The sequence below is a fragment of the Lampetra planeri genome, chromosome 46 (assembly GCF_965212315.1).
Source record: "Lampetra planeri chromosome 46, kcLamPlan1.2.h2, whole genome shotgun sequence".
In the NCBI taxonomy this organism is placed as follows: Eukaryota; Metazoa; Chordata; class Hyperoartia; order Petromyzontiformes; family Petromyzontidae; genus Lampetra; species Lampetra planeri.
Genome location: NC_136152.1, coordinates 4,401,046 through 4,425,734, shown reverse-complemented (window position 1 = coordinate 4,425,734; position 24,689 = coordinate 4,401,046). Strand labels below are relative to the sequence as shown.

General features: G+C 47.8%; 1 protein-coding gene across 1 annotated transcript in view; it reads left to right on the top strand.

The window, feature by feature from the left end:
- Positions 1-24,689, top strand: part of LOC144733340 (transitional endoplasmic reticulum ATPase) — a 71,646-nt gene that overhangs the window by 20,529 nt on the left and 26,428 nt on the right. The window contains exons 4-11 of the mRNA XM_078615188.1: positions 1,381-1,523; positions 2,181-2,311; positions 3,639-3,770; positions 4,245-4,347; positions 4,682-4,815; positions 6,268-6,403; positions 7,158-7,270; positions 15,271-15,435. Of these exons, the coding sequence (XP_078471314.1) occupies positions 1,381-1,523; positions 2,181-2,311; positions 3,639-3,770; positions 4,245-4,347; positions 4,682-4,815; positions 6,268-6,403; positions 7,158-7,270; positions 15,271-15,435 (1,057 nt within the window). The remainder of the gene's footprint in view (positions 1-1,380; positions 1,524-2,180; positions 2,312-3,638; positions 3,771-4,244; positions 4,348-4,681; positions 4,816-6,267; positions 6,404-7,157; positions 7,271-15,270; positions 15,436-24,689) is intronic.

Genomic DNA, 24,689 nt, shown 5'->3' with positions numbered 1-24,689 from the left:
AATCCATTTACAAAAAGTAGCCGATTTTATAATTTTGAGCTGATTAGTTGACTTGATCGTCTCGGCTCTAATCTCATCATCGTGATTTGTGATCGCTGCTGTTCCTTCCGTGAGGCGGCCACCCCTGGCGATGTGGAGACGGTCTATGCGATATGCACCCATCGCCGTCTGCAAGCGAAGTTATTCTTGTTGGTCACATGAAATCATTCATTGCATCTACAAATTGACTTTGGGCAATTGGCTCAAAGTCAGATTCCTTTTAAAAGTTTAGCCACACACACACTGCCAGTTTTTTTTCTGCTCCATTTCCGTAGACGCATTAGAGAGTTAATGCGGTAAACTTAACTTCCCGGCACATTATTACAACATCAATCACTGACAGACAAGAGTGTTAAAATGTGCCGAGCAGTCTCTTTGTGTCACTTTTTGTCCGTGATTTTGTATTTTTCTTGGTGGTATTAAGGCAAACTATCTCCATAAGATGACCACTGTTGACTTCTCCCCTGAAAGTGAAACTTTTTTTATCGATGCTGCTGATGCTACTGGGACTGAATAGCAGCCAAATCCCTGTTTGGAATTGCAATGAAACGCGGAAAGAGGAACACACGAGTCGGGGAACGAACACAAATTAAAGACGTCGTCTTGATGGGCGAGAAAAATGAATGGATTTGGGGCAACACACGTCGTTAGGAGGGGATTACGACCCATGGTCGAGGTTGGTGATTGAATGGCAGCCAAGGGAGAAAACGCAAACAAAAAAACATCACCGTGATGGTGGAGCCGATGGGTTCAGTTCCAAGTGCAGCAGTGAAATGGGATTGTGGTGTTGCAGGATTGCGAGAGGCCTTCATCCAGCAGTGGATAGCCAATGGATTCTGGTGTCCTGCTGGACATTTGTGAAAGAGCTTCATAGCTCATCGGATTCCTCCAGGATAAATAAAGAATCTGATGGAGGAATGATGAGGATTTGAACCCACGACCATTCCACCGAGTTGAGCATTCACTATATACCACAGTGTGTCACCCATTTGGACGAAATGACAAATCTTTCAACATTCAAGAAAAATGTCTTCTCTTTGTGCTAATGCCTCCTTGAACTTCACTCATTGTTTCCTCCACTTGTGTTGAGGACTGTACCACATTGGCTGTTTCTTATAATCTACACGGTATTCGGCCACAACACCTATCGTTCTACTTCATTCCTCGCACAACTCGAAGTAAAAGGAAATAAAATGAAGACTCCATTCTCATACTACTATCTCATGGCCTCCTGAGTTGAATCGACAAATGCATGAGTGTAATCGAGCTGCCTTAGCAACTGCTGATGCTGTTTATCCTGCTGCGTTGCCCCGCCTTCCGTCCCCGGTGGTGTGAGTGCAGCATCCAAGCATGTCCGGATGTGAAGTACGGCAAGCGCGTGCACGTGCTCCCGCTGGACGACACCGTGGAGGGCATCACGGGGAACCTGTTTGAGGTCTACCTCAAGCCGTACTTTCTGGAGGCGTACCGGCCAGTCCGCAAAGGTGCGCGCGGCCATGCTGAGCCGTCCGTCCACTCGACAGCGCCGCACTGTACTCGCCATGGTTAGATCGGTCTACGAAACTAAACTTTTTATTTGACCAGATAAGGCCCACTGAGCTATGTCGCTCTCCTTCAGAAGCGACCTGGCTATCACAAATGAAAGCTTAACCGAGTGGCTTATCACGTGGAAACATATAGCAGCCAAATACTCTAAGACGCATGTATCTAAATGGGAAGGAAATTACCAGAGGACCTGGATAAATATCCGCGACTACGGGTAGAGATACATGCAAACTCCAAATATACAGGCGTCAGGGTCCGGGTCGGGATTGAATCCACGATCTGCCGTATACCAGGCGAGGTAATTAACATCTTGTCACCTTGGCACCCCTGATCGCAATTGTGATTTTTCGAAGCCGAATAACAACTCCTAACTTTTGGATCAGTGTTTCCATGGCAATAAAGTTTACGTTAAACTCTTCCTGCACCACGGCCTATGACAGGTGGAGCACCGCAAACGACGCTCGGCACAACCACACAACAAACACCAGAGAGCTGTACCACCGGGCACAACCGATGAAACCCGCGCGGTGTTCAATTGTTTGTTGTTCGTCGTCATTTGTCGTCGTCGGTTATAACTGCCTTGCGCTTTTGTGCAGGGGACATCTTCCTGGTGCGTGGCGGGATGCGCGCGGTGGAGTTCAAGGTGGTGGAGACCGACCCGAACCCCTTCTGTATCGTGGCGCCAGACACCGTGATCCACTGCGAGGGCGAGCCCATCAAGAGAGAGGTGACACCCCCCCGCCTCCTCTGAAGTACACTGCTCCCGGTTGTTACCCCGACCTAGCCCGGATGCCCTCGTTCGTTCCCGAATGTTGGGGTGCATCACGCCTGGCTTTATCTGGACTGCAGCAGGCCATTGGAATGGTTGAGTTGAGATGAGATGTGATATGTGTTTTTAGTTAATGAGGCATGTACGGTCCTTGTAAATGCAAATCCTTATCTTTACTTGACTGAGTTGAGCTCTGTTTACCTGTGACTGCTGTTTTAGCCAACTCCTCCATACGGAATATCAGTCTGAGTGAATACCTTGTACCTGTGTACTCAAACTCCAAACACTGAATTTCATTAAACATTGTCTACGCATACTGCAAATATACTCTCACAGATGGAGCGAATAATATCTGTCTGTGGTCCCAACACTGAATCCAAATGTGAGCTCAGTCTCGGCTGTACCACAAATACAAAATTCTTGACCATTGTGTAAATGCAAAAACGAAAAAGAGAAATAATGTAGAATAAGTAGTTATCTTTTTAATGTGTTCGGGAACATTTATGCGCATGCATTGTTTGTATAAATTGACCCACTTCCACGGAGAGTCACGGCACTCGTATGTCAGCGAGACCCCCTACAGTCGGTACTCGAGCAGTTAAGCTAAACTATTTAAACTTTTATTTTACCAGGTAAGGCCCACCTGAGCTATATAGCTTTTTTACAGAAGCGACCTGGCCACAAGTGATAGGTCCAACGAGAAGTGGCTTATGTGGGCATTTATAGCAGCCAATACTCTAAACGCATGTTGATTCTAAACGTGAAGGGAAAACCCGGAGAGAAAAAAACCACCCCACCACGGGGAGAGAGAGCGAACATGCAAACTCCAGATTTTCAGGCGTCAGGGTCAGGATCGAACCCACGACCTGTATACCAGGTGAGGTAGCCAATATCTCGCCACTGCGGCGCTCCACTAACAAATGGGGGCTTGAGACATTACGCAATGAAATGCATTATTGTACGTTTCATTGTTCTGGAAAGTAGAGACACCACCAGCGTTTAGGCTACAGAGACACTGATCTGTAGTGACACGGCTGTAGCATGTGACAATAGCATTGCAGTGATGTCATCGAGCCAGTGATGGCATTGCAGTGATGTCATCGAGCCAGTGATGACATCACCGCGCGCACGCGTTGCATCTCCTCATCACTGCACAGCCACCCGCCACCCTCACCGCTCTGTCACGTAGCCAGCGGGACACGGTGGTGGCAGCAAGTGGGGGTGTCACGCGCGGGTTCGGAAGAGGCTGACATGCTCTTGTTGCCTGTTTTGCGTGACCAACCAGGACGAGGAGGAGGCATTGAACGAGGTCGGCTACGACGACATCGGCGGGTGCCGCCGCCAGCTCGCCATGATCAAGGAGATGGTGGAGTTGCCCCTGCGTCACCCGGCGCTCTTCAAGGCGATCGGCGTGAAGGTGCGCCCACTGCAAGCGCGGCCAGGCGTGATCTGTCTCGCTGTGTATTAACGCAGGTGCTTGCTAACAGCACTTGCCTCAACAGTCTGATGGAGGCTATACGTGGGATCTTTGTGTTTGTGTGTCACACACATGTCAGCCTAGCTGAGAGTGGTGGTGTTGCGGTCCGCGCGCTGCACTTGGAACCTGGCGACCAGAGTTCGATTCCCGCTCACGGCCAACAACCAGTGACGATTATCTGAATCGGTCCTGGGCCTCCCCTCGGTCGACTCGGCCTCAAATGAGTACCTGTTCCGATGTGTAATCATTGCCACTAGGGAGACGGAGGTGGCTGGGTGTGGTACTGGTCACCCCACCCACTCATGTACTGTGCTGGCCTTCATAGGTGCCTGCTAAAAGCACTTGTCCGAACAGTCTGTTAAAGTGATACCAGGCATCTGTGTCACAAATCTGCGTGTGTGTGTTTGGTAACAGCCCCCGCGTGGCATTCTGCTTTATGGACCCCCTGGCACCGGCAAAACCATGATCGCTCGTGCCGTGGCAAACGAGACTGGCGCCTTCTTCTTCCTCATCAACGGTGAGCACAGCAACTTCGTGACACGGTTAACTATCGATCATCCGTGGGTGGAATGTACCTGGGCTTTGTATTAACTGTGCTTCCCGGGAATTAAAAAAGTATACATTTTAAATTGCACACTGATGGAATTAAAACTGCACCTCACTCGTTGAGGGTCTTAAACGTGGTGCCCACATGATCGCGAATGTCGGCAACTAAATCGATTACTTTAACAAACGATACATTCAGAGGGTGCAGTCTGCATCTTAACTATTAACTTGTTAATAGTTTCAATTTACAGTTGTCCCCATGTTGCCTTCTCTCCCCCCCCCCCCCCCCCCCATGGTGGCCCCAGGTCCCGAGATCATGAGCAAGCTGGCGGGCGAGTCGGAGAGCAACTTGCGCAAGGCGTTCGAGGAGGCCGAGAAGAACTCCCCGGCCATCATCTTCATCGACGAGCTTGACGCCATCGCACCAAAGAGGGAGAAGGTGAGACGATGGTGGAGTTCAGCGCAACGCGGAATGGGACCCGGTGGGGATCGTCGTTTATTATGGTCAGGGATTTTTTTTTTTTAAACTGGAATTTCCAAATCGTGCCGTTTTAGTGGCAAATCCTTGAAATCGCCGCTTAATTCCCATTGATTTCAGGGTCTGGCAATGACTGAATATGCAAATGGCTGTGCGGTGGTGGCTACGCACACCTGCAATTCAGTACTGTGGAGGCAGCAAGGATTGGTGGATTGCCCAAATGTCATCAAATTTCCTTCCCCTGTGGGGGTTTTAGTCGCCACTCTGCCTTGGAGGAGGTGGCAGTACAGCAAGTGGATTAATCTCCCATCTGCTTTTATTTGTATGGGTAGCACGTTTCTGTTTTGCCAGTTAGCTAGATAGTTTTTTTTAGCAAAGGCCCCCCAGCCACGAACAGGAGATTTGTTGTTGGGGTGGAGAGGGATCCCAGCCAGCAGCCAGCCAGAAAACTTAATGCATAGATTATTTTTAATCGCAGTATGATTAAAGCGTCGCAGTTGACACTAAAATAGCGTGAAATTCAGTGGAGATTTATCTTCATTCAAATAACTGGGGATTCTCACGGCATTTCCAATATTTACCACCAGGTGGCAACAACTTTACCCTGTTAGACTACCATTCAAGTGAATGGAGATGTTATCGTGTCGGATTCAGTTGAAAGCTATACGGGGGAAGGGTTGTCTTTGTTGTGCATGCATTGCATCATTGTTAAATACATGTGCCTCTGCTTTGTATGCGCGTGTTTGTGTGCGTGCATGTGGTTGCGTCCATTGTATCGCATTAAAAGCGTCTTATGTTGTGGTTGCTCTACCGCGTGATTGTGTTTCCTGTGGGTGTTTTCATTTGCTTGCGTTCCGTAAAGCTGAACGTCGTGCCATGTGCGCGTCAAATATCCGCGTTAAACACACAGGCGCATTTATTTTTTGCGTGCTTGCTGTGTTCATTGTGTGTATTGTGCTACGTGCGTGTTCTTATAATTTAATGTGGTGTTTTATGTTGTATGTATGTTGAATTTCTTTCTTTCGCACCGTATATGTAGCCAACCACGCTAATCGTAGGTAAGGGGGAAAGACAACAATCTAAACACAGTAGTTATAAAGAAATTAGTTTTCAATCGACATGATTTTAAAAGTGCATAGCACCAGAGGCTTCCTAATATCGTAAGGAAGAGTGTTCCAGACAGTTATAGAAGCGCATCTGAAAGCGCACGATGCGGTGACCGTCTTTGTTCGATTGTTAGCCAAAAGACGCTGCGTGGATGACCAGAGTTTTGGTGATTGTAAATGCTCCTTGCCGCGTAACGTACCGTGCATCGCTTGGTTAATCTCTACGCCTGCCTGAGCAATCGTGCGAGCGTTGGCGTGCGTTGCCCTGCCCGTGTATAATCGTGCTCGCGGTGTCGCTTGGCTGCAGACGCACGGCGAGGTGGAGCGCCGCATCGTCTCCCAGCTGCTCACGCTCATGGACGGCCTCAAGCAGCGCACACACGTCATCGTCATGGCGGCCACCAACCGGCCCAACAGCATCGACCCCGCGCTGCGTCGATTCGGTGAGGAAATTCCCATCCGTCCGCCGTTTGGGGGGAAATCTCTCAAAATAAACATTGCCAGGTACGGCTCATCGATGCGGGTTGGCAAGGTCCGTACGCTCCAGTGCCAGGTTTTTCTGGTTGCAGGCGACTCACCTGGCATGGGCGATTTTTTGGGAAGTGACAGTACGGTGAGTGTATGGAACTGCCCTACGATCCCAATGTCTGAATTATTTTTTTATGTATGACCTGTATGTGTGGTTGTGTGTGAGTGGAGCGGTGGTGTAGCAGTTAGCGTGCTGCGCTATGAACCCGATGATCCGAATTCAATTCTCGCTCACAGCCAACACCAGTGACGCTCGTCTCATCCAGTCCTGGGGCTCCCCGAGGTCAACTTTGTTGTGAAAAAACCGGCACTTGAGAGGGAAAGGTGGTGCTGGCCAAACCCCCACTCCCTCGAGTGCCGTTCCGGCCTTCATAGGCGCTCACCAACACCACTTGGTCCAACAGTTCGTTAAGGCTATACAGTGGGTCCTTTGTCTCTTGTGTGAATACATTCGCAGGTATGTGCATGTCTACAATTATACCGACGTTATGAATTATCTATTCAGAAATTTAAATATAATGGAATGTTATGCGGCCTACATAATAGGAATTATTTGGGGTTGCCGAGCCTATTAGACTTTACACGGGCTATGGTAGTCACGGTGTGCTGTGCACAGTTGTACGTTGGTGTGCGTCGTCTCAACGACTGGCTCCGTGCCCGTGACTCCAGGCCGCTTTGACCGAGAAGTGGACATCGGCATTCCGGACTCGACGGGACGACTGGAGATTCTGCAGATCCACACCAAGAACATGAAGCTCTCGTCGGATGTGGATCTTGAGCAGGTGATGCCTCCCACCTCGCACCTGGGGCCACGGTGGCGTCACCGAGACCCGTGACTCAACCTCAGAGTGATTTTAATGGGAAGCTCTTTGTGCAACCGCTGCGGAGTGAAGGGCTCGCAAACGGCTGGTCGGTCATGACCAGGGGTCGGCAACCCACGGCTCTGGAGCTGCATGAGACTCTTTCAAGAACTGCTTCGTGACGTTTTTTAAGGACCGCCGTATATTCACGTGCATTGCGACTCTTGAAATATTGAGTTTTTTACCGAATTCGAAAAAAATGTATCTTGTTATTTTGGTTGTCGACCCCTGGTGATGGTTGTTTTCACAGATGTCCAACTGGACATCTGTGAAAAAGAGCTTCATAGTTCACCGGGTTTCTCCACGATAAGTAAAGATCTGTTTAAACCATACTTAACCACACTGATCAAATATATTTTGTGAAGGATGGGGTACACTCCAGAACCAGTTCAGATGTCGCTCCTGACTGGTGGCGTTAGCCATGGCTGGGAATCACATTGGGATCACCGGGCTCATAGCACAGCGCGTGCTACCTGCTGCACCACCGTTCTACCCTCACCGAGTTTTTTTTTCTGATGAAAGAGTTTTATAGCTAATCGGATTCCTCCAGTATGAAAAAACAATCTGATTCTTGCCACATACAAAAGACTGATGTAATGGAATTGGCCAAACAAGCCAATCCAGCACTGTCCTGAAAAGAAGTCTTGATGTTTGTTCTGGAAGGAGTGATTGTGTTGCACATGACAAACTGAAGTTAAGGTTGCTTGGGTGTGTCGCTGACCACCCCCCAACCTCCACCCCTTCCCCCCTTGTAGGTCAAGCTGGTCTTAATAAGCCCTCGCTAACAGCACTTGCCCCAATAGCCTGCTGAAGGCTACATGGGGGATCTTTGTCTTCGTTGTGCCGCATGCCTTGTATCACGTCAGCTTTGTTATGCACGTACGTGTTGCGTCTGTTGTGACCTTTTGTTGTGTTAAGTGCGTGCGTAATGGTGCGTGTGTGCGCTCGTGTGTGTACATACGTGCGCTGTGTTGTGCCTGTGAGATGTACTTCATCTTTTCTATCGGCGCTGGACAGCGGAAGGCGTGGGAGGTTTGGTGGCGCCCCTCGGCGGAGTTTGAGTGGTGCCCAGCAGGGGGCAGCAGTTGATCAGCTGGAGTCGAGCGTTTTAACAATTTTTTCGTACCAATTAATGCCCAATGAGCTACGTAGCTCTCTTTTTCAAAAGTGACTTGGCCAAAAATGATAGCTCAACCAAAGTGGCTTATCACGTAGAAATGTATCGCAGCCATATACTCTGAAACGCATGTTGGGAGATTTCTGATCACTTATGAAAGGCAAAAAAGCCTGTCAAGTCGTTGGCTGTGATTTGAGTGCAAATATTTTTCTGTACAGGTGTAACCGTCATGGCAGTCCCCCTGCCATCAAAATCCATCATCGTGATACGTGACTTCAAATCGAAATACCTCATCATCGCATCACCTAACTCCCATCAGAATACTTCACTCGCCACCACATCGCCTAATTTACCATCGCATCATGATACCCGACGTACCATCACATCACCTCCCTCATCATCGCATCAATATCACATCAATCCACATCACCTCCCTCGCCACAACGTTACCGCACCCTTCCCGCTTCTCACCAGGATTTGTTATTCACGAATATCCACTTAGAAAATGATGTAAAGATGTGTATTGCAACAAACTGCATGGCTAGACTTATTGTTAATTCCACATTGCCAGGGCGGGGCCTAGTCTCACCATACAAACAGCCACTGTTTGCTACAAATTTGTACAAATTGTATATGACAGGCCAAGTCTAACCGCGACCTGGATTTAAGCTCGCAACCTTGCAATTGTAAGTTGAGCCCTGTAACAGCTGAGATGTATCGCAGTGCAAACAAAAAAAGAATCAATCGATAATGGCAGACCTAAAAAAGAATTAACGACCGTAGTTGTTTGAGACGATTGTTAGGTAACGAGCGGCAGATATCTGGGACGTTTCCGGAATACCCGTGAATGCCATTACACGCTAGCGGTGCGCCCGTAAAACTGATTAAATTAAACGCCGAAAATGTGCCTTGACAGCTTAAGCGACCGGGGCTAATTGGCGTGTGACCGTGTGGTCCACCCATGTCGTTAACGCCAGCCACAGAACTGCCGTGTCGCTCTCGCGCGCGCGTGCACAATGCGAGGCGTAATTTTCCCGACTGCCTTGTAAAACAGCCTGACGTTTAGGGCCACCGTTAATGCCCAAGAAAATCACGGCCCTAATTTGCAGTGGGGGCCGGCAAGCCCGTCGCGAGGCCCCATCCTGACGCATTGATTACCACGCGATTGCCGTCATTATTGCAGCGTTCGCCGTGTGGCCGTTCTGCCGGTGCAACCATCGGGGGGGGTGGGGGAGGGGTCACTGCCGCTGCGGTATTTTGTCCTCCGCCGTGCAAGCCACCGTGAAGACAAAACGCCACCGCTCGGAGATTTAGTCGGTGTGCAGATAAGTCAGCGATACTCCCCAGCCCACGCTCGGCTGTCTTACGTGTCAAATCAAAGTCCATAAGTGTTTGTCTATTCAAGGGGAGCGATGGGGGCCCGGAATCTGGTCTATAGATTCTTGACACCCTTGCAAAACGACATGTTGCATCTCGGGGGATTTTCCTGGTGAAAGATTTTGAGAAATAAATAAAGAAAATACCCCCCCCCTTTTTTTTTTTACCATCCACATTTCTACGCTTCTCATTACCGCAGCCGCTATTGGCTTCGGGTAATGTTTGAGTTGACTGATCACACTTTGGTGATGAGATGGTTAAAGCCTGCCAGCCAGATCCGACATTTAGTCACACCAGGTCGGCTAAAATAATAAATTTAAATCGATGCTTTTAAAATAATAAAAAACATGGTAAATAGAAATAAAAAAATGTACATTCTATATACTTTAAAGTACATTATTTATATAAGATAGCATTTATAATAGTTTGTTCTCCCCCCGCACCTCCATTTAGCACGGTAGGCTACGTACACAATACATTGTGTGCAATTTGTAACATTTAGTTTTCTCCGTCTGATAAAGACCGCTTGTGTCGCGATCGAAATGTCGTGGTTTTTTGCTTTTATTTGAAATTTATTTTTAATTTAATTTTAATTTAGATTTTCTGTCTGTGACTTTACCGAAAGAACTAAGAATATGAATATTACTCAATTTGTAGAGGATGTCCTAGAAAAGTGACAGTGGAGGGGCAGTGGTTTAATTCGGAGGTTAGTGGAACCGACAGACATGAATCCAGTTTGTCAGTACACCGCACACAGCATGCTTGGGAGGTTGAGGAGAGTTAGATGAGTGGGAAGAGGTAGGCAGAGGGTGAGGTCAAGGAGGATCTTGAAGGGAGGGCGGGGGGTGCTTTCTTGAACTTGGGAGCTGTCAAACCATTGAGCAGCAATTGCATTCACAACTTTCCATTCATGAGTCAAGCGCTGTAACCATAATTACTCCATAAAATCACGACCATGTGAATGTGATTGGAGTTCTCAAACCAGATGGTCGCGAGGTCCGAATGAGAAGGGAGGGGGGGGAGGTACATCATAATATTAACCATCAGCGTTAGATTGGATCGGAGAATCCATCTGGTGAAGCCAATCGATGGCATTTGGGGGTTACCAGATAGATTCCATTTGTACCTCCTGTGAAAGTATGTACTGGGCAGTGGTCAGTGATGTAAGTGAATTTTACTTAATTTACAGACGAAATTCATCGACTCAGACTCGTGCAGCCCATAGACTCGCACAGAATCCCACAGACAGGGATATCCATAGACTTGCAAAGAGACCCACAGACTTGCACAGAATCCCATAAAACTTGCATAGACCTATACATTTAAAGACCCATAGTCTCACAAAATCCTCCAGACTTACACGTGTACCACAGACTTGCACAGTCTATTACTATACGACACAATGCTATGCGAGTGATGGATTGAACTCCACGGCATTCATCGCTCGGCTTGGCTCTTCTCAATTGCCCACGTGTGGAGGAGGTGGGCGTGCCTCCCGTGCACGTAATCCCGACGTGGTTAAGCGCTGTCCAGTGTCTTGGAGGCACGGGATAGCCAGGTGGCTCCTTCATTTTGGCTCTTCAATTAAGCGTCTCGTTAGGGACGTTGCAGGTCGCCCGCATATCTCGGGCACCGGCTGTCGATGTCTTAGGGACCCGCCGTAGGAATGCGGAACTTCTGCCACCGGGCCCCCAAGGCCACGGCGGGCAGGGACGTTTGGCGCCCCAACATTCGTCTTGAGCGGCGAGATGTTTTGACTTTTTCGCGACTGTTGCGCCTTTTTTATTGCGCTATCCGGCAGCAGCACTGATGGCGAGACCTAACATGGACGTGCGCGCAGCCATCGGAGGTGGCCAACCGCGTGCCCCTGACAAATGCGTCGGTGCTTGTGGCGCTTAATAGCCTCGAGATAGCAGGGGAGGCTGGGCTCTGTTAATTGCTTGCGAGGGCGCCTGCCCGACGCGGACACCGCGAGGCATTCCGATGCGAGCGGCCGTTTCTGCAAAGACACGCGCCTTGCAGACTCGGCACGGTATTAACAGGCTGGATAGATTTATTGAGTCTATTGAACAGAAACAACTGCCCATCGGACAGAAACCAAACTACTGACTGTTTTCAATAATTTAGCAATTGTCCACACGCGGATAGTTGATAACACGTGTGGTTATGTAACGTGGCTGTTTGGATTATTGCAAAAAGACAATATTACTTTAGTGTTAACAGTTGGCTCGTGGAATACGCTCGTTTGCGAATGTGTGGGTTTTGTTGTAATTGTAAGTTTTCGTTTAGTTAGAAAAATTCACGCCACATCAAACGGATTGATTTTTTTTGCAAATAAAATTAATTCACCTTGTCCAGCTTAATTTGAAGAATTACCCAAACACAAGAAATATTGGCCCATGCGAATGTGATTAAGGGAAGACATTGATTTCCTTTATTTGATTTATAGGCCTCGTTAGATGTGGCCACCTTCCCCTTTAAGCGGGAGCTAATACCACGTGAAACGGTTTTGAGTTAGTCCCGCCTAAGATGTCTCCTTAAACAAATTGAATTGCGCAAGCACTCATGATTGCCAAGGGGGGGGAGTCTTGCCCAGCTTGCGTGGCGTTGCAGGCGATATTTTTGTGGCAAGAGATTGCCCTGGGAAATGAAGTGGTACCTATTTTATCACCCTTAGAGGGGGTGGTTATGGGGCTGATTCTACCTCCGATTCAAGCGAGCAGACAACCGCTAATGCGGGAAAGTCTCGCCGAGTCTCGAGACTTTCAGGAGGACCGTGGGATTCGACCGAGCGGCCTTGTTTATGCTTTGCTCAGTCGAGGATTTGTGCTTCCTCCATTCACTTTGTGATGAGATTTTGTCTCATTACACCCAAACCTACAATTGTCATTCTCAGGGCTGGTATTAAGGCAAATTCAATAGAAAACCACATTTAACGTGGTTGCTTTTTTGTTGGTACGGTCATTGGTGACCAGGCTGGAATCATCGACTCGTTAAAACTCGACAAAGCGGTTCAATCGGCGGCTGCTTGAAACCAACTCCCCTCACTGTTCAGAGCCAGCCACAGGTGCCGGCTTCGCACTCTGACCTCTGAAGCGGCCGACCACCTCAACGCTATTCTTAACTCGCCCACTTTTTTTTACCTGGGTGGACAGTTGACAGAGTTGGTCAAGGTGGGCTGGGTGTTGCCCGCACCGTGATCGGGACAGCCCGCGCGGTGAGTTGCCTGTCTGGTGGAACGCCGCACCATTTTCTCGGATCGTGGGTGCAGCTCGAACTGCCGCTATCCGTTATGCCAGGTTGGCTGCTTCTTGACAGTAGCACTGTAGAGCGATCTGCTGTGGGCGGGGCGCGCGCGCCCTCTCCTATTTCCGATGATGGTTAATGGTTTATTCCCTCTCCGTCGCGGCTTTAGAACCAATCCCTCATTGCTTTCACCCCCCCCCCCCTTCCAGCCTGGAAAGGGCACCGCTGTGGACGTGTACCGTTTTCGAGGCCGTTACGTGCTTTGCGGCGGAGATTTCGATTGATTTGATTTTGATGAATGCGTAATTTTCTCCTCTCTGTTTAACGCCACCGTGGTTGTTCAGAAGCGGTGCGACGTGTATGAAAAACGCTTTCCCTTTGAAATGCTTTCGGTTATATATCCGTGCTGGTAAACATTGGCACCCGGGCGTGATGTTGGCCGCCCACACCCCTTCGTGTGCTGTGCCGGCCTTTGTCAGTGCTGCTCGCTGAAAGCACTTGCCTCAACAGTCTGTTACGGCTATATGGGGCGTCTTTGTCTTGGTGTCCATTACCGCATGCTCGTCTGTAAGAGTAACAGCACGCTTGCATCTGTCTATACCTATTAGGGTTATCAATCTCGTTTTTATTGTGAAACATAATCGCATGCAAACAAATAATTAGCGGTTTACCGCACGTATCTAAATGTCTAACAAGACGAATGAAAGGTTCAGGCCTGTGCATGAGTGTCTTTGTTTGTGGGGAGCAGTAGTGCAACAGTTAGCACGGTGTGCTACCAAGACGGCTCCCCCAGTTCGATTGCCGATCACGGCCAACACCAGTGACGATTATCTGAACTGGCCCTCCTTTAGGTCAACTCGGCCTCAAATGAGTACCTGGTACAGTGTGTAAACATTGCGACTGGGGAGACAAAGATGGCTGGGTATGGTGTTGACCACCCACTCCCTCGTGCGCCTGTGCTGGCCTAAATAGGTGCTCGCTAACAGCACTTGCCCCAAATCTGTCCAGGCTATGTTGGGGATCTTTGTGTGAATCTACCACGCCGTGACTGGCGAGCCCTGCCGCTGGTGCACTCTGATGGCTGCCGCTGGCCAATTGCTTTGGAACGTGCGGTTCCAACATTCTACCTGCCTATAATATAGGTTTTTGGGTCAGATCGCGTTATTTATAAATGTGTCGTAACCCTCCACCACCCGACACGGCCAAACAGTAAAAAATGTCACGTTTTTCAAAGGACAAAATAATTCACTTCTTTAGCCCACCGGTGTGCTGAAGAGAGAATCGACAGCATTTTGAAATTTGAGTACGACGTTTCGCTGATAATTACAATCAGCTTCATCTTTGAAAAACGTGACACATTTTTTACTGTTTGGCCGTGTCGGGTGGTGGAGGGTTACGACACATTTATAAATAACGTGATCTGACCCAAAAACCTATATTATGAATAATATTGGTTGCAAAAGCCTACGTGTTAAATTCTACCTGCCATTGTCACTAACATTTAACTGTGTTCCATTATCGATTCATTGACTTTTGTAATCTATAATCGACTTTTGAAAACGATAAAAAATAAATCGATTTACAGGTCATTATGCATGAATGTTGTGCCTCAATGTGTAGTGGTTGACCGAGTAGGGGGCATAGCTGGTGCATCTGCTGCCAGTCCTTTCAGTCAGCCAATTCATGGCACCTGGGTCTGTTCCGTGACCTCCTGTCAGCGAGCCTTCGACACTTCAAGTGACCTCGGTGCATCTAGCCCTGGCACAAGGCGCCGTGGTGATGTCACCTTCACTTGGTGGAAAATGGCGGATATTGGTTAGGACACTGCAATGAATCCAGCGATCCAAGTCGGATTCCTGCTTACAGCCAAACATCGGTGATGAATATCTGAAGCGGTCTTTGGTCTCCTCTTGGTCAACTCAGCCTGAAACATCGGGCACTGTTTAAGACGGAGTTGTTGGTCAGCATTAACAGCACTTTCCCCAACAGTCTGTTAAAGGCTTTATGGGGGGAATAAGTTTATCTTTATTTTTTATAATTAACCTTCGTGAGAAGGCATAACCACCACCACACGAGCCTGAGCATTTGCGACGAGCCTGCGTTGGTGTGCCCTGACTGTGTGCCCGTGTCTTTCTGTTGTCCCCGCCCGTGTGCGTGCGTGCGTGCCCGCATGCGTTGCCAGGTTGGGAATGAAACGCACGGCCACGTGGGTGCCGACTTGGCTGCGCTGTGCTCGGAGGCCGCCCTGCAGGCGATCCGCAAGAAGATGGACGTCATCGACCTCGAGGATGAAACCATTGACGCCGAGATCATGAACTCGCTCGCCGTAACCATGGACGACTTCCGGGTACGTGCAAACCCTTCACCCGCCCCCCCCCCCATGGAGTTTCCACTTCTGCCGGCTTGCTGCTGCAGGTGTGAAGATGAGCACTGCCCATCTACATTCGTATCTAGCAGGGAGATGTTTATTGGGTTCAACGTGCACGTTTTCCATAATAAAGGTTTTTGGGTTAGATCGCGTAATGTTCATGCGTGGACTTTGTGGACGCCGCAGATCACCGTCAACCCTCGCAACACTGTTTTTGCAGAGCTCCACGCAGGAAAACAAATCTGGCCATTTGTGGAAACAGTCGTGTCTCCATCACTTATGCGGAACCACTTTCCCACGGCCGTATGGGGAGCACCAGTTGTATTGCATTCTCTGTATTATGAGGCACGCTTTGTATTTTTAAGAAAAAGTCTTGGATGCATTATGTATGTTTGTGGAACTCCATTCGCGCACTGTACCTAGCCAACCATGCTAATCGGAGGTACGGGGGAAGGACAACAAACTAAACACAAAAATCGGTTCGAAGAAATGAGTTTTCACTTTTTATTTAGAAGTGTATTACTCCATTGGCTTTCCTAATATTGGAAGGAAGAACGTTTCGAATGGCCGCAGAAGCACATCTGATTGCGTGAGATGTTCGATAGTTAGCCAAAATCAGTTGCAAGGATGACCGGAGTTTGCGTGATGGTTTATGCACCTTGAGATCAGCCAAGGTATTTGCACAACTTGATTAACACCAGGCAGAAATCTGGGGTGAGTGATTTTCCGGAGCGGATTATAATCCAGTGAATACGGTATTTGTATCAATATAAGAATCCCTACAGAGAGGCAAACTTGCTCATGAATTGTAGTGAAATTTTGCTTTTTTAATTGTATTATAAAATTCGCTGGTGATAGGTCTACACAGATAGTTAATGTAATCGACGCTGACAATACGTATCGAAAAAATGGTAAGTTGGGGGGGGGGGACAGTCTTTCCATGGAGTGATCACAGTTGACTTCCCACAATCTGGTGCTCGCTTTATGACCCTGTAAATAGGATGATGGTGGTGATGGTCTTTGACTTGGATCCTTCCAAGTTTCACGCCGGGTTTCTCTGACGGCGGACCAGCCTGGTTATAAGTTGCGCGCAGCTCACTTTTTTTATATTGGTGTGATTGACGGAGTTTTTTTTATATCAAAGCAACATTTTAAATAACAAGCCTAAATTCAAACAAGAAATGCAGCCCAGGACAAATAAACGATTTCTCTGCACGTCTGTTACGTAGCCATTTCATTAGCTTTCCACCTTCACAGGGAAATTTTAATGAGATATCTGCCATAATTTTATTTCACATAAACGTGTTTGAATGTGTTTTGCTAACGCCAAAATAATTCTCAGGAAATGTGTTTCTGGGAATTTGGTGGTTTCTGATATTTATGCATAATGTTGTTTTGTGAGGAGAGGGGGTGTGAGGGGTTTTTAATTCTGTTTCTTAAGCATAAAAAAAAAAGTTTTTACATTTTGTACCATTGCAAGAAAACGTCGAAGAATCACATTTACGACGTGGAGGCTGTTGGTGCGTGTTTGGCTGCCTGCGTTTTAATCTCTTTACGCAGTCAAATGTTTTGGCATCTGTGCTACTGGCATTGGCGTGTTATCTCCCGTGCCTGCCTCCAAACAGGAATCTGCATTTCATGAAAGATTCATTTCATTGTGCGAACATCTACACCTCCACAGCCCTTTGTCAATCCACTGCTGGATCAGGACTCTTCCCAAGCCCATGTGTGTGGCTCATGGTGGGGGGGCGGAGTTATTTGACCATACATAGCTACATGAAAGTGAGGAGCAAAGACACAGGAGTACAGTACAAACATGTTTCTGCACTACTGTCTGCTGCCCGCAATGTAGCCCAACAAGCCCGTAACACCTGCTATGCACGGTGGTCACCCATCCGAGTATTATGGAGTTTCATCCTTGCTTGGCTTGCGAGATCCGGCGAGATCGAGCACGAGTGGATATCCACTCGCCATGCACGCCGGTCAGAACTCTTGACTCGCCATCGTTACGCAAGTCCAAGTCTCGGTTATGGGTCGGCTCGGCCAATTGTCTCTCTATGGTCGATAAGATAGGTACCCCCGCAGAGCGGGAGGCAACAGCGCATCTCCCATTGAGAGGCCGCCTCCTGCCCTGGCATTGTGGATTATTGAGTCGCGGCTCGGTCGGGCGTTGAGCACGGAAATGAGCGCGACTCCCAATGCTTGTTGGAGCGTGGAGGCAGTTGGCATGAACTCATGCAGGTGCCCCCCAGTTAAGAGCAGTGCGCAATGTGATGCTGCCCCCCGCCTCTTATTGTCGCGCTCTGTTTCTCCGTGTCTCGGTGTGTCGCTGTGTTGTTTCTCTCTCTTTTTCTCTGTTCGTACGCCATCTCCCTTGTCTCTGTGCCTTTGTGCTTTGTGTGCTTTGCTCTCTGTGACTATATTCTATATCCCTGTGTTGAGCTGTCATTCTGCTTCTCTCAATGTCTGTCTGTCCGTGTCTCGCTATCGAGACGCTTGTCTTGAGGCTCCCTCTACCATTCCTTTCAATCTTCCCAAAATCCCCCCCCCCCACGAAAACGATTCATTCAGTCGCCTCGGACACGTGTTCTTGATGTTTTATGTGCAATAAATACGCAACAAAATAAGCAGGAAAGCGCATGTATTACGTTCTGCGTGGCTGCATCGCCCCAAGGGCAGATGTTGCCACCGAGATAAAACGTTCCATCTGCTCATAGGTGGATAGTAAAGCCCTGATGAAGTTCGTTGCAAGAATGGGTCATCACTGTAATTTGAAAGTTATCTTTCAATGTTGCAAATTACCCCTCAACAACGACAGCTTGCAGACGCTTGTGGTTCAAAGGAAATTGTATTTGTCACCACCAAATGACAAAAATTTAAATTTTTATAAGGTGCTATGCGCAGGTGTTCATTTCCTTATTTGTTTATTTAGCAAATATTTAACATCCTGTTAGAAACATTAACACAAGGGGAGAAGGGGTGTGGGGAAAGCTTTTCTTATATTTCAAAGAAACGAGCACAGAATGATTAGAAGTAGAGGAGAAAGACAAACACGAGCTGCCGATCCCATGAAATAATGAGACTCCGGCTTGGAAGAAGAAGGAAACGAGCTGTTTAAAATTGGAATTGTAAAATGAGCCGGTGGATATGGTCACTGATAGCTTTCTTCCTGGGGTTGCAGTCGTTGGTGTATGCCATTCGTTTTACTTTAACATTGAACGCCGCGTGGTTTTGGCAGGAAACGTCACACGAGCTCCGGTCATCCTGGCAGCGGCGGCTTTTGGCTGGCCATCGGAATAAAAGACGGTCACCGCATCGCACACTTATGTGCTTATGCGGCCGTCTAGAATGCTCTTCCTTCTGATATTAGGAAGCCACTGGAGCTATACATTTTAAAATCTGGATTGAAAACTAATTTCTGTAGAATTGCTTCTTGTGTTCGTTTGTGGTCTTTCCCCGCCCCTCCGATTCGCACTGGCTACGTATGGTTCGAAAGATGCTCCTCATATGTACGTTATTTACAGGAGAGCTTTAGAGTTGGCGTTCTGCAGGCCAGCAACGGCCAGTGTTCGCGATCAATGAAAGTGGTAAATGCGGCCGGCTATTGCAAACCGCACGCTATTTACGTAAGTTACATCCGCGCAGTCGCACGTGGACGCTGACCCAGGTTCATGTTTGGCAGCGTTCTGCAACAAGTTGGTGCTTTCTTCGGGATCGCGACGTTCATGTATATAAAACAATAACGGTGTCGCAACCCGCTTGTTGGCACGCCGCTGAAAAATAAAAGATTATCCTCTGATGGATTAGACTGATTCCGCGATGTCATGCGCTAGTTCCTCTATCAGGCGATGGTGCACATTGGCCGCACGCCAAGTACTGCCCTCCTAGCGGGATGCTGCCGTGGCAGTGTGTGATGGTTATCACAATGGACTTGCGAGGTCGCCGGTTCTATGCCATCTCCCGGCACGGAAATTGAAACGGTGCCAATGTTTTAGATGGCTCCACCAGTGTCCCCCAGAAGTGTAAATGGGTGCACCACAGTTAGTCGACCGACACGAGGTCGCGTCTTGAGGGGTAACTTGTGGGTACTCTCACCTCTTCCAAGACGTCTGGCAAGCGTGGAAGAGTAGGCCAAATACGTTTCAGATGTAGAGAGGGGCTTTCGAGAGTTTCCTCTATTGGGAATATTGCTTTTGCCTTGTAGCGGAGTCTTCGCCTCTCTCGCAGCGCCCTTGCGCGGATAATACATTCAACACGGAAACCGCTTCGGCAAATTACGGCAAATGTGCTGGCAAGACTGCTGAGCGGCGTTATTCACCGTCCCATAATGGACTTGTCGGTAGAATTTGCCGACCTAAACGCAAGGAAGTTGTGCGGGAAGGGGCGCTGGACCGGACGGGTAAATGCCGCCGAGAACGATGATGGAGTTGGCACTGGCACACCACCTGCCGCCTCGCGCAATAACGCGTTCATTATTGCACGTTATTAATTATTCTCCGAGCCGTTAGAGCGCTGTCGCGGTGTTGTTGGGGTGCGCACGCACACGGGCACACACGCGGCGTGCACACTCGTGCACACACGCGGCGTGCACACTCGTGCACACACGCGGCGTGCACACTCGTGCACACACGCGGCGTGCACACTCGTGCACACACACTGGCCCCAGTGCTCACTTCTCTTGGGCTGTGTGCATTCGAATGGCGAGCGGGTTGTGTGGAATAACTTATTTGTGGTTGTAATGTATGCCCCCTTTGTCAATCTGCTGCTGGATGAAGGTCTCCCCCACTTCGTTTTCATTCGTGGAGGTTGTTTGACTGCACCTCCGATTAGCCCCACTCCTCCGATTAGCACGCTTGGCTACGTCCAGTGCGAAAGAAGTTCAATGTACATACATGACCGTGCTTCACCACGCTGATCAGTGGGCGTTGATGAAAGCCGTGTCAGGGGAGGGGGTGGGAGGTTTCAGAACCGATTTGCATATAACTCAACACTTATGTTAACCGTGGCCCGTTATCGAATAAGCTACACTAAAACTAGAATTTTTATTTTACCAGGTAAGGCCCAATGATCTATATAGCTCGTTTTCAGAAGAGAGGCGTGCAACGATACGTTGGCTATTTGATCAAAATAAATTCTCACGATACACTCATTGCTTTTGTGTTTTCAGAGTCGATTAGTCATCGTCAGCCAAATTCAATCCACTGCAGGATAGAGGCCTCCCCGTGCTGCTGCCATGACATGTGGTGCTGCGCTGCCACAATCCATCTCACTCTTGGGCATCTCATCGCTGCAACTCTGCAGCGGTCGTCTTCTCAGGCCTATATTCTCCTTTGGTGCGATTCTGTAACTAAGCCCCTTCCATCAGCCATCATCCTTTACGGCAGTGGATCTTAACCTTTACTGCAGCCGTGCGCATGCTTTTTGGTTTTCAATCGTATTTTTTTAAATAATGTTAATAAATACATAGGTTTGATGAAACAAAGTAGTTGTACTTACGTGCCCGTGCTTAATTTGTGTTTCGATGATTTATCTTATGAAAAAATCTGGCATGTTTCGCACCCTCAGAAAAAGGGTATCTCGCACCAGATTAAGAACCACTGCTTGATGGGGATGTATCCTGGCCAAGCCTCTTACTTCCCTCTTTAAACAAAGCACAGAGTGGACTTGCCCATGTACATTACCATTTCTGGCATTTCTTGCCCCCAAATGTCTTTTACGATGTGCTCGTTATTTGTCACTCACTGTTAGACTAAAATGTCGAGCTTGTGTGCACCTGCACCTAACGTTTTCATATTACATCGGCACTTTTTTATTTGTGTGTATTTCGTTTACGGCCGTTAAATACCCCGTTTGCGAGTTCTGCGATAGTCCTCAAGCACCCTGTACCCCTTCTCTACAATACTGTAACTTGTTTGTCTCGCTTTGGTTGCTGCTGTGCTCGCGCGTCACGGATCTCGCTTTTAAAATAGGTGGCCAACTGGCAGCTTTCCTTCACAATAATCAATCATTTATGATTTACTCGCATTAAACAATAAAGTAAAATTTAGGCTAATGCAGCGAACAAAACTGGACGAGATGAGAAGTAGTTGAAACTTGCAAACTGAAGGGTAAAGAAATGGCACAACAGAGCAATTCTTAAATTGCAACACCGTATTGCCAACTGCGATCGTGCCCTCTACAGTACCGCCACTTACAACTTGGCGTAAAGTGGAGCTTGCTTGCCGACCTCGTAGGTACGATGGGCAAGTTAGCCCCATTTTAAGTCTGTGCCCACATCTATGACCCTTTGAGAAAGTACCTTTGGCAGGAGACTCACATCTCTTCATTGCCTACACACAGATTTTTGCTGGCAGCTGGTGGTGGTTGTTTTGTTCAAAAACGGAAACAAAATTAATTCAGGCTCATTCCCATTTGAGACTATGCCAATGGCCTAATTGTGAGAGTAGTTGCCGTGGAATTATGATCCCACATTAAATGTCATCACATTGATTATGCGGCCAGTACCGTAGACACAAATCGACAGCGCTTGCCATCTTCGTCGTGAAGACTGCTTCATCACCGTTATCGTCAGCCACAGTTAATCCACTGCCGGATTAAGGTGCGCCTCCTCCCCAAGCCGCCACACCGTCTCTTGCCATCCTGCGATGTCATAATCTCTGCCTCGTCATCATTCACGAAAAAAAAATAGACGCTTTGGCTAACATGTCTCTCCTCTCTCTGCCCTTCTTCAGAGCAAAGAGTAGCCAAAAAGATCGATTCACTTATGTTTAGAGACCACGCTTATCAGTTGGGTGCCCTGAAAAATGTCAGGGTATTAGAAGAAATTTGATGGGCTGATTTGCCATCTTGGCAAAATTTCTAAATCTCTTTGGAAATCTGCCCCGGCGTTGCGGGACACTTGTTCCAAAACAAAATATCAGGATCATGAGAATGGTAATCCACTGCTGGTGTAGGATTTGGCAGTATGTAGTTTCCGGGTTGAACCGATGTCCAATGTTCTGCTCCACATGCTGCTGGGAGCTTCTTTAGGACTTGAAATCGCAACGAACATCAGTGGCGAGTTTTGTCTGAAGCAGTCCTGGGGCTGCCCTCCCACTTGATTGATCCACGTTGACCAGAGTAGTGAAATATGGTGAAAGATCCCCCATGACTGACACGTTTTGAGGAATCCTTCATCCAGCAGTGGATTGATAAGTAGCTGTGAATTATAACTACTATTATTCCGTTTTAATAATACAAGTAATCAGGATCATGAGAATAGTGTGGACCAATCGGTGTCAAAGACAATGCATATATTATCAGAGTTTTTTTGTTTGCATTCTGACCACAAGTATTGTGGTTAATACAGACATGATTCCTTGTAGAAGGTTTCAGTTTGGTGTTTTAACATCTTAACACCTGTTTTGTTGCCAGAAAAAAGGGGAAAACCTATTCTCATATTTTGGTACTGGCAAAGGAGGTCCCATGATGTAATCAGGATCCGTCTTTATCGTCTCTATTTGCTCTGAAGAACGGGGCCACGTTGTACAAAGCGTTAGCCTTTGGCACCGCGGTGGCAATAAGTTAACTATCTGGCCTGGTATACAGGAGGGCGTCGGTTCGATCTGGACCCTGACACCTACTCTATAGTCGGAGTTTGTGCGTCTCTCCCTGTGGTCATGTGGACTTTTTCTCTGGGTCCTCTGGTTTTTCCCTCCACATTCAGAAACATTCGTTTAGAATAATTTGCTTCTGTTAATTTCCACACAAAGCCACTTACTTCATTTTTTTGGCCAGGCCACTTCTGAAAAAGAGCTATATAGCTCAGGGGGCCTTACTTGGTAAAATAAAACAAGTTTAATAGTTACAAAATATCCTGCCATTTATTTTTCCGACACAAGGCAGTGTTAACTTAGACTGAATAAAGAGCTGAGCGTTTTTGATCTGTGCCGTGCAAAGCCAATGTCTTCATTTAGTATTTGGTGCAGGTGCTGATGGATAATGTGGCGGATTAGGACCGAGATTGCGCTGGTTTATATCACATGCCGGGACACGACTTACTTACATTAAGGCAGCATGAATGTGGCAGTTTCGGCTAAATGTCTTAATTAGTTCATTGTTACTCCCAAGCCCCAATACTCTGAATACAAATTGAGAATTAACTGAATTAAAATTGAGATTATGGGAATCTCTCATGAGTTGCAGTTACCGGGGTATTTAGAAAATTGAAAAAGATTAATTAATTAAGGAGTGTGGCAGTCATTGTGGTTTATGGAGCACAATTTGTACTTGATGCCCTGGAAGATCATTGCAGGTAGAGACGACGGTGTTTGTAATTTATTTCAGGGCGCTACAATAGGTGTTACATTCAGCCTATCTGTGATTTTTTTTTATTTGTATGGGAATATATGACGGAGCTTCTTGTGCGTCAATAATTGGTCCCAACATTGCCGTTTGTTGCCGAAGCCAATCTAGCCGGGCTGTGCTGTTGCAGAGTGCCCTACTTAAAGAGATGTCGGTGATAAGTTCAAATCTCAGTTGGAGGTTGAGCCGTCTTGTTCTCAATCCCGAAGTGAACGGCCCTTTTGTTGAGCCAATGCCATGTGGGGTCATGGGGGCTACTTGACCGCACTTGACACTTGGTTAAGGTGGGGAGTGCAGACGACCCGGGGGCATAGAAGTACAGTTCAACCACAGTTTTCCGCACCACCCTCTGCTGCCCAAAAGTAGCCTGCGATGCGATCGTGGTGGTCGCCCATCCAAGCGCTCGCCAGGCTCAACCTGGCTTCGCTTCCCAGATCTGACGAGATTTAGGGGAGGGAGGGGGGGGTACATTCCGGGTGATTTGATCGTAGGACCTTCAAGCAATCGGATTGCCCTTGCGAATTGTACACCGGTTGATTAGTTTTTTCGATTTAATTTGAAAATGATTCTGTAAAACGGAGCGTGGTCACCACGACGCGGGGTTAATGTGAGGACAGCGGTGGCCATTGCATACAGATGAGGCTGCGCTGCCACACCACCTCAGCGGCGGTGTTGATTTTACTGACGATAATTCGCCGTGATGTACGATAACCTAAAAAAATAAGGTTTTATTTTAAAACAGGCGTTCGATGGTGCACAGCTGTTCACAGTCAGACTTACTGGTGGAAATTCTGCGTTCTGTTTGACATGTTGCAAAGTGTTTCCATAGGACAACCATAGTATAGAAATAAAACAACCGCGTTGGACAAAATGGTTTTAATGATCGCAAA